Below are 13,297 nucleotides of genomic sequence, written 5' to 3'. Positions count from 1 at the left end.
AAGAGTGTAAGCTCAGAAGCAATTATAAATATGCGCTGCAGCCTAAATATATATATATATATATATATATATATACAAACTAAATAAAAGTGGTCCAGATCTTAGTAATTTTACAATCTCTTAGATGTTGTGGTTGCAATGATTCTATTTCTCATGCTTTTTCTCTTTTTATCTGTAACTGGTGATCCTGTAACAGACTTCCCATCCCAGTGCCAGCATGAATCCTATGCCCCATCATTCTATGCCACACGTCTGTCTGAGCTTACAAAACAATTATGATGAACATGAAAGCATTTGACTTGCTCACCAAAATTACAATTCTAATTAAGTCATAAAGCTTCTGGGTGCCAACAACACACAAAGGATTAACCATTTCATTACCAGCTGCATAGTGTTGTTAGTGGGGTAGCAAAACTTGCAGGTTCAACAGTCCTTCTAAGTCTTTACATATAAGAGAATAGTCAATTTGGACTGAATATATAAAATGCTTGTAAGAGACTCAAATTGATTTTGTTTGACATTTAAGGGGTATTTTTCATTTCCATTATAGATGACAAAACAAGAATTTTATCTATTGTCTATTCTTTGCAAAATGTAAAAGAACAAAAAACACTATGGGCTTGTTTTTTTAAAGCTCTCCGAGGCTGGTGAGGATACATTTTCATCAGTGATGCTGGGTGATCCAGCAAACCTGGAACTGATTTTTTCAAAGCCATTTTCCATTTGCCAACAAATGTTTTGAAACCTAGACAAGATCCATTCCAGGTTTGCTGGATCACCCAGCTTCAGTGATGAAAGTGTATCCTCTCCAGCCTAGGAGAGCTTTAAAAAAATTAGGTCCTTTGACTGAAAGGCAACCATACATTGGTCCATGGGTGAACATCCAGGTAAGGAATTGATATATTCATGATATTGATCATTTATTTGGCATACCCACTGTGCACCCAATGACCAGCCTGGTCCAGGTCTACAAACTCCACCTCCCCATCTGGAACGGTAATCCCTAACATTCACCAACAGACAAAGCTGGAAGAGCCCTTTTATTATAGTAAACATCAGGGATCCCTCCAAACGGTGGTTAGGAGAGCTCCCTGATGACTTGATAGCTTGTCCAAGCTTGTGGTGTTTGATCAACCAAAGAACAGGTATTACATATCAATATATGATCAATACATACATCAATTAACATCCAACAAACTTTAAATCAAATCTCTAATCTATTAGATACATTCAATTCATGGCCACTTTAAGCCAAACCTGGCGCATGGAGAAAAACAAGATTATTACAACAATATTCAAAGCATTTATCTATGTACCTTGTTTCCATTGTAGAGATTTACTTTCTCCAGCCCAGTGTTTACATCCAGATCCTCAATGGGAAGTTTTCTGGCTTTGGCAGACTGTAGGAAGCATTGGGGACATTGGCAGTTGTCCCTCAGCCATACATAGGGGTATAGACTTTGCCCTCCATCCTTCCAGTGTACACAGACAAAGCGTTGAGCATCCAGTACCTCCAAGTGTTGGATCATGGTCTCTGTCTGAGCAGCTTGGTCATAGACAGGAGCGCTGTGTTGTCCTCGAGAGAAGTGTAGCTGGGACACACAAGGAAATGTCTTGTTTCTTTGAACATTTGCTGATATGTGTGCTGAACACAGGCGGACTTTGCTCCGCAATAAATGTTTAGCGGTAATAGTCCACATAGAGACTCACTTTTCATTCAAGATTCACTACTGGAATAGAAAAAAAAGACTGCATTAGCATTTTAGTATTTTAAAGTGATATAACAATAACATTACAATCTATGTATTAAAAAAGGTTGGAACAGTTATATGATGATTGTAATGCTATAGAGCTGATTTGCTCCAAAATACTAATTCTTTTATTCATTTATCCAAAGTTTTTACAAATATACACTAACATGATCTACAATACAACTCCTTCAATACTTAAAATGAATTAAAGAGGAACTATACTCATTTGTGGGTGGTGAATGTCTGCCATAATCAGCAATTATGCACAGTATGCACAGCATGCACAGTGTGCACAGCATACTTGCCAATAATGGCTGAGATTTACTTGTGTGCAGTGGCCCTGCAGCAATTACAGGTCCAGGACCTGTTATCATTGCATCATCGAAAAGCTCTATCTTCACTGCCAGCTCCAAAGTGGACGTCCGAGAAGATACTCTTTGGTCATTAAATGGCCACTGAATGTAAGGCCTGTGCATGCATAGGAGTTTCATTGTGTCCACCAGCTGGCTATGTAGTTGGCACCACATGTGCCATAGTTTTTTGAGTTTTCCACTTTAAGTTAGTGCATATTAAGATCAATACCACTCCATTCGTAGCAAAAAATACATTACAAAATCCTAATTTTGCCTGTTCTTCTTCTACAATTAGACTATGTTCAAACTGGTGGTGAGTTGTAGCTTGGTTACTTCTTCCTCACAATCCTGAAATGCTTCTTTGAGAAAGACACTACATTTAACATGACAAGCTATAGAGAATGAATGTGGAATGGAGTAGTTCAGTGCCAAAGACTACTGTAAAGGCACCAGGATTTGTATGATTCTAGGAAGATGATGGATGATGATGTCCGCACTTAGGTGGTGCTGTCTTTCTGGTGAGAAAGAAAGATGGGGACATCATCACAGCGATCACATCATCGTCACAGAGAGGACCGTGTTCCTTTTAAAAGGTTGTACATTAATGCAAGTGTTGCCATTATACACAACTCAGAATCTATGCACATTGCATAAATAGATATATCTGATGGTGGGTCTGATTTATAGAAAATGGTTTTCTAATTATTTACTTATCAGATTTCATAGATAGTTAAAGTGCCTTAGAAAAAGAGTACTAAATCCACAACCCCCCTCCCACCTTCTAACCTTTCCTTGTTCCAATGTATTTTTTAAAATGTATATAATATACTTACCTTTTCCAAATGTCTTCAGGATGGCCATTTAATTTGCAGGGTCTTTGTCCTCCTTTTATTCTTTAGGATAATGATGGGGGGGAGGGGGGGGGTTGGTAAATAATGCAGGAAATAGAACTGATGCAAAGATGTGGGTGCAAATCTCTGGATAGCTGCAACCATGGTCCATGTGGGTCCATGACACCCCACATTTCTAGAATGTCCTCAAACTAAAGACATCCTGTGTTAAAAAAAAAAAGATATGCAATATAGGACAGTCTGGCATTTTTTTTTTAAACCCTCAGGGAGGACCTATTTTGGGCTTGGACAACTTTCCCATGTTTTCCAAAAGCAGAGCTTCTTGGATATATAAATACAACCTGTTAAACTGAGTGTGGAAGGACAGATACAAGCATTCTTTGTTCTCTGTATCCCCCCAGGTTGAGGATTTGGCAGCCAAGCTATATCTCTACCTGATCCTACCACTGACAGCTATGACATGCTAGGTAGAAATATGTAATGGACACATTCAGTGCACAGAGTTTTATAAAGCAATGATGTCAGCCTCTGATAAAGATCTTAATGGAAGGTTCCTGTAATATTGAAGCTTTTATACTTAGCTCTTCAGTGGTCTGTGTCTTTATCCTCCCCATCTATTTACCCACATCAACCTCCAACAGATTCCATAACACTCAACACTTCTGAAAGTTTAGATTTTTGTTACCCCTCCTGCATGCTATGGTTCTGTCCTCTGACTCTGCAGGTCACAGGTTGTTACAGGTCATACGGGTGATATTGGGGTAGAAAATGGAACCAACGCACCTGGTGGAGGGGGGCATTGAATGCTGAAATGTCTAAAGCAGGTCATGGAAGATAAGTGATACAGGCAACTAGAGAAGGAAGTATAAAAGCTCTTCTAGTTCAAGGACTTTTCATTATTTTTTTTTAATTTTACCCCATGTACTGTGATATCCATGTGTGTTAAGATTTCTGACATTTCTTCTAGAAAATTCACTTTCCCCATATAGAAAATGTGCTTCTTCTGTAATAACAAATAGATTGAGTGTTTATAAATATGTCTTTCTGTAACTTTTTATTTACACTAGATTAGTAAATTGCAAACATCATATTGTTTGCATCCACATAAAACATTTGGCTTTGTTTAAAATTTTGGCATATAATAAATATTAGCTGGCAGATATTTAAGAACACTACTGCCAACCAAAGTCCTCTACCACTTTTGAGTCGGCAACTTGGCTGATCCGATCTCGTTATTGCATTCATAACAATAAAGTCTACAAGTGGAGGTGAAAATTGTGAGGATTAAAAGTGTCTTGATGCTTTTTAATCTTTGGCACCTAGTCATGGGGGTAGTACATATTTTTCTTTAAAGTATCTCCTACCAAAAAAAACCTATAATGTAGTTCAGAGTTCATGGGAAGAATGCTTCTATACATTCCCAGAAAGATCATTGGTGTAACTTAAAGTAGAAGTAAACCCAAAACTAACCCATAACCATAAAATCACACTTACCTTCAATCCTGCGGATAAGTCTGTCTGTCGGGAGGTTTCTTCCATCGGGTCCCGCATCCTCCCGGTATCTGTCTTTGGGCCAGAGGGAGCACCAGGGGCCGCCATCTTCTCCTCTCTTCTTTCGCGTTCTTCTTCATACGTCACCCAATCTCACACTGTGCAGGCATGAGATCAGGGGACGTAAATTGGGAAAAAACTTGCCGATCTCACTGCGCATGCATGGGATTGGCAATTTTTTTTCCTATGATGAAAGAGCAATTTTTTTCCCTATGATGAAAGAGCAGCCAAGAGCCTCCCGGGATGTGTGACGTAGGTATCCTGGGAGGCTATGCGCTCCCATTCATTCTTGATCGCCTAGGTGATTGAGAATTCAGGAGCCATTGCTGCACCCTTTTTAGTAAAAAAAAGGGTGTTGCAATTAAAAAAAACACAAACAAACACAATTTTTACTTTAAATAAAAGTGCTGTCTAGTTCTTCTGAGTTTAGTTATGCTTTAAACTGACCTGAGAGGTAAAAATTACTCAAGAGATCCCTAGCAAGCTCTGGAGAGTCCCCAGGGTTCAATGGAACCCTGGTTGGGAGACACAGGTGTAAATCATCAGGTAGTAGCATCCCTCCAATTCGATTAGAGCTTTCCTGGGTTTCGTTTAAAAGAGCACTTAACATGAAAAATGGAAAATGAATCTGATGCTTTCTAAAAATGAAAAATATTTTTTTTTTCCTGCAAGTTTTAATTCCTAACACTTCATTGCGTGTGCTGCCAAACTCCACTGTCTTAGGGCTAAAACAGATGGGCAAATCTACCAATTAGATGAATCTAAAGGGAAATCCTCAGCTGAGTCTGATTTTAATTTTTTGGGTTCCTACTAGTGGTAGTCAGTAAATATTGATCAAAAGTCCACAATCTGTATAACGTGTAATAAACTACTGATTGCATCTAATCAATGTACTGGTTGAATCCCATATATTTGTGTGCAGCTTTGGGACTTTGGGGAAAAGATTGAGTTGGTTAATCAAGCACAAACTTGGCAGTCAATCTGCTCACATATACTATGCCTAACAACAGGGGTCGGCAAACTCCAGCCTAGCCGGTAGTTCTTTCCGGCCTAACGCCCCCTGGCCAATCCGGCCTAATGCCGGCCGGCAACCCGCGGATCGGCCAGGGGGTGTTAGGAACTACCGGATGCCGCCTCCTTGCTGTGCTCCCCTATTTATCGCAGCCAGCGTTGATACTTCCGCCGTTCCCTATTTACTGCAGCAGCGGAAGTATCAATTATGGCTGCGATAAATAGGGGAGCCACAGCAAGGAGGCAATGCATACAGAGGAGAGGGCATTCACTTCAGGGGGAGTTCCCTGGTGGTGGGCAGAGCTTTTAGGGTGGGGCTCACAGTCCAGCCTAGTGTGCCCCTGCCCACCCCTGAAATAGCCTAGTGCTTATAAAAGTTTGCCGACCCCTGCCTTTCAACATCTGCTAAACATTCAGGTGTATTGGTCTAGTGGTCCCCCAACTCTTTGGTTTCTTCTGATGGCTCTAAATCACTACTCTATCCTTTAAATAATGTCAGTATTCAACAAACTCAAATTTTTTTTCTAGCAAGCTTTGCTTTGGAAAACAACAGACTATGAACTTTAGAAAGAAAATGAATAAACTTTTAGGGCCCTATTATACCTGTGGTGGGAAATTGTGGTCCTCGGGTCCCAGGCCCAAAACAAACTACTGCTGTGTGCCTGTGGCACTGCAGGTAATCAGATTTGCATGCAGCTATAACTGTGGTAATAGCACAGATCTTCAGAAGACAACCACATGGCCAAAGGCGACATGCCACTTTTGAGAACTGTGCCACGATCTGCTGAAGCCACATCCAGAAAAGGTTTCCAACTTCTATTAACTCTATTGGAAGAGAACAGCACTGTGGTTGAACCCACTCTGCTGCAAAAAGCTATGGCTCAAATTCTAAGAAATTTAAAGGGGTCTTTTCACTAATAGATGATGTGAGCTGCCATTGCTGAACTCATCATAACTGCCTGAATGTAAAGCTGATCTTTTGGTTTCAGTAGTCTCAAGCACACTGTGACAGAGTGTCCCTAGAAAGGGTAGAAAAGTGTCAGGAAAGTGTAAAAAAAGGCTCCAGGGAATAGAGAGTTAATAGGTTAGGATAGGTTTCCTAGGAAGAAACCAGGTTCTATAGGGCCCTGGAGCCGGTCAAGGGAGTGAAAGGGTGGGTTCCTTGGCCCAACCCAATCCTAGTTTGGGTTATATGCACCTGCACTCAGGTGCAGGAGAAGGAAGTAATTAGCCAGAGGGATCCAAGCTGAGAGTGAGCAGTCAGAGGCTGAGAGAGAATCATAGTGGATTCCAGGCTGAGAGAAAGCCAGAGTGGATTCCAGGCTGAGAGAGACCTAGAGAAGATGCCAGGCTGAGAGAGAGCCAGAGTGGATTCAAGGCTGAGAGAGAGCCAGAGTGGATGGCAGGCTGAGAGAGAGCCAGAGTGGATTCCAGGCTGAGAGAGAGCCAGAGTGGATTTCAGGCTGAGAGGGAGCCAGAGTGGATGCCAGGCTGAGAGAGAGCCAGAGTGGGTTCCAGGCTGAGAGACAGCCAGAGTGGAGTCCAGGCTGAGAGAAAGCCAGAGTGGATGCCAGGCTGAGAGAGAGCCAGGGTATGTAGTTGCTCAGCTGAGCCATTTCTTTTGTTTGCTAAGGTGCTAATAAATAGACTGGCAGGAGCCTGTTTAACTGCAACTTTGAAGTCCGCTGTCTGGTTCACTGCTATCTTCTGACCCGTTGCTACGGGCGATCTCACAACACCCAAAACGGCACAAATTCTACAACAATTAGATAAACACCCGAGCTGCTCCTTCATTCTGGGTCTGCGATTTTGAAAGGTATTAAAGGCAGCGGATCAGAACACCAACCATGAACACTGTATTATTATTATCTTGTATTTATATACAGCCAACATATTACGCATTTACAAATATCTGATATTCTTAAATATCTGCCACCTAATATTTATTATATGCTTTACAAAGGCCATATTCATGTCACTAACTGTCCCTCATAGGGGCTCACAATCTAATCTGCCTTCCATAGTCATATGCCATTAACACAGTCCAATATATTATATAATAATATAATGGCAGCTCACGTAATCTCTAAGTGAAAAGACCACTTTAAAAAAAATAAAAATCTGAAAATTAGACAATGTTTACATCACCCTTATTCATTGTAATTTAACGCCTGGTGATTTTTTAGTTGGTTCAGTTAAACAAACCGTTGTAAAGTATGCACGGAATGAACAACTGTCCTTCCCAGAGAAATACAATGGGCCGTGTTACAAACCTCCTGGTCTATTCACTTTGCAGGAACTCCCATCCCCCAGCAGCTAAAACACAGCTTGTACTATGATCTGAGCTGCATTTTGTAGAACTGGAAATGTAATCTGGATGTGGTACCTTCTCATTTCCAGTGATTCTGTATCTTTTCAGCCTTACAGTCTCCTGAATGTCAATCTGTTGTATGCACTGCAGCAGTCAGCTGGACCCCCAAGCAATACCTTGTGTTGTCTTTAGCCTTTCTCCCAGTTTCTCCCTTCCTGTCATGCTTGTTCTTGCTGGCAGATTTAATCTAACCCTGTCATTGGGTCTCCGCCAACAAAGCCCCAGCCCTGTGTAAATGGGAATGTGACACCTACAGCCTGTGCAGCTACTTAGCATGGGCCTGCCACAAGCAAAACAAAAGCTTTATGCATGCATGTGATCAGTTAAAGCCTTGAAAAAAAGATTTTATTTTTATATTTATATTGGGCAGTGCATAACTTTCATCTGCCCCTCTTTTGGAGGACATATCATAGAGATGTTTCTGCTTCAAAGGGATTAATATTAATAATCTCTGCATAGTCCATACAAAAAATTAAAAATTAAAACACTAACTTTATACTGATGATATCTTTAAATTAAAGCAAAACTAGCGTGAAAAAATTAAACAATTGTGAGCAGAAAGAACAGGCTATGTCTTTTCTGCAATAAAGTAAGTTTGCAGTCTTCTTTATAATGAACAGCAGCACATGTACAAGGGACTATTTATTTTTAACCCTTTTTCAGTGACAGAGACGCTTTAAATTGCAAGGTCAAATTATTTGAAACCCACTATTCCACCCTCCCTAGTCTTTTTGAGTATCCTGACCCTGGATGGCAGGAATTAATTAAATCCCACGTGGATATGCAGGATTTGCATCATTCCGGCCTTGTCAATAAAGATGTCCAAAAAAGAAAGAAGGCTGGGATAGTGGCACCCTCTCTGGACAAGGCTGGGATAGCGGTGCCCACTCTGGATAAGACTGGCATAGTGGCGCCCACTCTGGAAAAAGCTGGGATAATGGCGATCACTCTAGAGAAGGCTGGCATAATGGCACTCACTCTGGACAAGGCTGGGATAGTGGCGCCAAGTATGGAGAAACTGGGATAGTGGTGCCCACTCTGGAGAAGGCTGGGATAGTGGCGCCCACACTGGAGAAGGCTGGGATAGTGGCACCCACACTGGAGAAGGCTGGGATAGTGGTGCTCACTCTGGACAAGGCTGGGATAGTGGCGCCAAGTCATGAGAAACTGGGATAGTGGTGCCCACTCTGGACAAGGCTGGGATAGTGGCGCCCACTCTGAACAAGGCTGCTGGGATAGTGGCGCCTACTCTGGAGAAGGCTGGGATAGTAGAACCCACTCTGGAGAAGGCTGGAATAGTGGCACCCACTCTGGAGAAACTGGGATAGTGGTGCTCACTCTGGGGAAGGCTGGGATAGTGGCGCCCACACTGGAGAAGGCTGGGATAGTGGTGCCCACTCTGGAGAAGGCTGGGATAGTGGCGCCCACACTGGAGAAGGCTGGGATAGTGGCGCCCACTCTGGAGCAAAGACATATGAGTTTTATCAGAGACCAGGCAGGTACGTTTACTCTGTTGCGTAAAGGACATAGCCTGTTCTTTATGTAATAAAAAACCTTGCTTGGCGCAATTGTTTAAATATTAGCTTCCACTTTAAGTCCAAAAAGAACCCCCTCACTTGTTTACCCTCTCCATATCAAAATCTTCACCTTTTTCTCATCAAACTCTGACATAGTAGTGAGGTCACCACGAAAGGGCAGGTGAGAGTCGGGTTTTTGGTCTCTTCATCAGCCTGCACCACTATACTAAGCGGGAAGGGGAAGAAAGAAGAGGAGAATGACAACAGCTGCGGTCACAGGAAACAGAAGTGGCAAAAAGCTGTCTGCAATAGTTTTAAGTCTAGTATACCCGGAAATTTTATTTTTGGTGGGATTTTAGAATAGGAAAAAAGGTTTATACTAGAGTATATACAATTTTGCCATCTTCATTTGTTTGTGTCTCAGTACATCCTCTCTAGTCTCTTTCAGATACCATGTACATGTGACAACACAAAATGGGAGACAACAAAGCCTGAACGAAGGCATTTGTGGCAGGGTTGTGAGGTATTTATTAATAAATATTGCAGATATGAAAAACATGGAAAAACATTAAAATACATGTTATAGTCTTGTACATATTAGTGTAAATTAAGCCGTAATTTTAAAGTGTTTCGTATCAGATTAACCATATCTCTGTATAAGCAAGTGTATATGTACTATGTATATGTATATGTGTAATACTTTTACCATCAATGGTCAATGGTGTGTATTGTTACAGTCTTCAGCACTTTCTGTCTACTAACTCATTGTGTTAAGGATTTTTTTTTCCTAAAGGTCAAAGTTCAAACTGTTTAGCCAGGCAATGGAAAGAAAAAGGGAATTACTTATAAAAACAAATTTCATATTAATGTCTGTGTTCTGCATTGGAAACAGAAGCCTGAAAGTCTAACAGTAACCATATTGTGGTATTCACAGTTCACCCTTTGTAAACAGTTTAATGGAGCGCTACATTTGTAGGTTGATGAGTTAAATTACGCACAATCCTGGTTTTTATGCAGATTGGTAAAACCTCAGTGGTTTTAGTCAATGAATCTTGTGAGTGATGAAGCCATTACCATATTTTGTGGTTATATATATATAGATGTGTGTGTTTAGGGTAAGAGCAGGAGGGTCATGAGGGTCCTTAGCAAGTAGTTACAGAAGTTTTTATTGTAAATCAACTTACTCTACATGCCCAATAAGAAGAGAAATCAGCTTTGTTTAGGTATGTTACTACTTTCTTCACAAAATCCTTATTTTTCTATTGGCAGTGTAGCAGAGGATAAAAGCCATTTAGATGGCTTCAATATGCAAGCATTTTTATTTATTTATTTATTGTACATTTTCAGTGCATTTTCTTGTTTTTTGTTTTGAGCATGTTTTGCATGTGTTATGGCATACTTCCCAACTGTCCTCAATTTGGATGCACGGGCCCTGATTTTATGAAAGCTCTCCAAGGCCGGAGAAGGTACACTTGCATCAGAGAATCAGGGTAATCCAGCAAACCTGGAATGGATCTGGTCCAGGATTGGAAACAATTGTTTACAACTAGCAAATTACTTTTAGGAAATTCATTCCAGGTTTGCTGAATCACCAAGCTTCATTGATGAGTGTATTCTCTCTAGCCTTGGAGAGCTTTATGAAATCAGGCCCAATGTCTCTCTTTCAAAACCAAGTCCTGCTCCTCATTCCTCTTTACTGGCCGCTCTTCTTAAGTGGACATATACAGCGCTATTAAAATGTAATATATATCCAATAAAATGTGTTTGTCACAGATCCCAGCAAGTCCAGGCGATCTGTGCCTCCTTCGGGCTCACTCACCCTGCACTCCCCTGCTGCCAGTACCAACTCTGCTTCAGGATCTAAGTCTCTGCTCACTGCCTGGTCCAGGTCATGTGACTCCCAATCAGCTGCACCTTTACCTCAGAGGACTAGAGTGTTCCGCTGACGCACTCCATCTACTGGTGGGTTAGGAGTCTGCGGCTCACATGACTCAATCATCACATGACATTCCCTTTAAAAGGAAGTGGCTGGCAGCAGGAAGTTGCCTGGACAAAGAAGTCCTTTTCGCTGTCTGCCCTGACCTTCGGCATGTCTGACCATTCTCTGGCTCTCACTACAGCACCATGCTTTGTTCCTGCTAGTGAGCAGTCACTTGCCTTGGCAGGCACGGGGGCCGCAACCTGGCAGCAGCTTGCAGTACAACATCCTCACCTCTAGAGGCTCTGGAGGTTCACGTCTCTACCTACTGGGCTGGTGACACAGAGGATCCACCACCCTGCCCTGAGGAGCTGTGACAGTGTTATTTTGCACTTAACCTTCAGACTACTATTTATTTATTATGAAGGGTCCTGTAAATAAAGGACATGCAAATTGGTTCAGGTGCATGCTCAGGCACCTGAAAGAAAACATCTGAGCAGGAGCATGCTTATACTTGTATGTGTCCAAACATGCACATATGGTGCGCAGATGTTTGCATGCATGCGCCCACATGTTCCCCAGATGTTCCCCAGCTGATTCCAGACACCCAATTAAAAATGAGTCCCATGCCTTTAGCCTTGTATGCACCTGACTGTGTTCCTGGATCACTTGTGGTGACTCATATTGTACTTTGACCTTGCTCTTTGGATGAACCTCATGTTACCTTGTTTGCACTCTGTCTAACCATTCATAACTTTGGCTTGTTCCTGGATTCACATTGCATTCCTACACTGCACCTGCTAGCACATTGCCATCCCTTACCTATTACTAGTCCAGCCTCTACTCTGCACTTCTGAACCTTCTTTACCAACACTCGTGCCGTCCTGGTGCCCATTGTCTCTAACGTCAGGGTCACTGGGGCAAGTTTGGCAAAAGAGACTTTGTCTACTGTTTCAGGCACCTACAAGGTATGTTACAGACCCCTTTATTTTCATATGGGCCCTACCCCTAATATTTGCCAAAGGTCTCATTCTGTGTAGCAACAGTCTAGGGAAACCTGGTATCTACAAATAATTCTACATTAACAACGCTTCCAATTTGCACCTTACACTGTCCACTAACTGATATCAATAAGTGATCCAGGGGTCCCAGAAAGATAATGACATTAGCATGAACCTTAGCAAAGGAACAAAAAAACCACATCAGATAAAGTAACAAAATATGACCATATAATAAGGTTTGCAACCTGCCGCCTGCACCATTAGTTTCTTATCAGACTTAAAGATGTAAACCTTCAATTTGACTACTGGGATACTGGCACACTAATCATTATTCTTACAATGAAAGGATATTGTGAAATTTATACACGGTATTAAATAGCTGGATTATATCAAATCTAAATAGTTACCTAATCTCATGCTTTGAATGCAGAGCTAAAACACCTTTCACCTAGTAGTAACCACATGATGGGAATGACTGTTCACCTAGTACACTTTGACCATAGACATCACTGCTTACAACATGTGCAGATCAATGTTCTTGCATCCTCCTGCAAAATTCATGCTCTGGTAATTACAATAATTACTTAAAAAAAGTTTGCATTTTAATAAACACTTTTTAGTTTTATTTTCCAAAAGATTATAGGCTGGAACAATTTACATGTGTAGGGAGAGTGTACTTATAGAAGCAACATGGTGATACAGATATTGCAAGGTTTCTGAAAGGGTGTTCAGTTTTGAGCTCTTGGCTATTGTTGTAAAAGTATGCACGTTCACATCTGCATCTGCTTGGTGTTTTTTCTGAAAAGTGTACTTTTATCTACCGGAGCACATGGTGATATGTGAAGGTGCCAAGGCACTCGTGCACCTAAAGCCTCATAGTTCTTTATCTGGGCTGTGGGATCTTATCCTCAGAGAATTTTGAGTACTGTACCACTGAATGTTATTCTTGTTGGTGGTTCTGATGTATCATTAA

General features: G+C 41.4%; 1 protein-coding gene across 4 annotated transcripts in view; it reads right to left on the bottom strand.

Moving 5' to 3' along the window:
* BBOX1 (gamma-butyrobetaine hydroxylase 1) overlaps positions 1-13,297 on the bottom strand; it is a 64,823-nt gene that overhangs the window by 47,411 nt on the left and 4,115 nt on the right. The window contains exons 1-2 of one of the 4 annotated variants that reach the window (XM_072421828.1): positions 8,005-8,098; positions 1,317-1,730 (exon numbers count right to left, since the gene is read on the bottom strand). In XM_072421828.1, the coding sequence (XP_072277929.1) occupies positions 1,317-1,700 (384 nt within the window). In that variant the 5' untranslated portion in view covers positions 1,701-1,730; positions 8,005-8,098. Of the gene's footprint in view, positions 1-1,316; positions 1,731-4,449; positions 4,470-7,903; positions 8,099-13,297 lie in introns of those variants that run through there. The other 3 variants (XM_072421827.1, XM_072421830.1, XM_072421829.1) reach the window with 3 other exon arrangements.

This window comes from Pyxicephalus adspersus, chromosome 9, assembly GCF_032062135.1.
Source record: "Pyxicephalus adspersus chromosome 9, UCB_Pads_2.0, whole genome shotgun sequence".
NCBI lineage: Eukaryota > Metazoa > Chordata > Amphibia > Anura > Pyxicephalidae > Pyxicephalus > Pyxicephalus adspersus.
The sequence above is the reverse complement of the archived record's forward strand: the minus strand, read 5'-3'. Positions and strand labels throughout refer to the sequence as shown.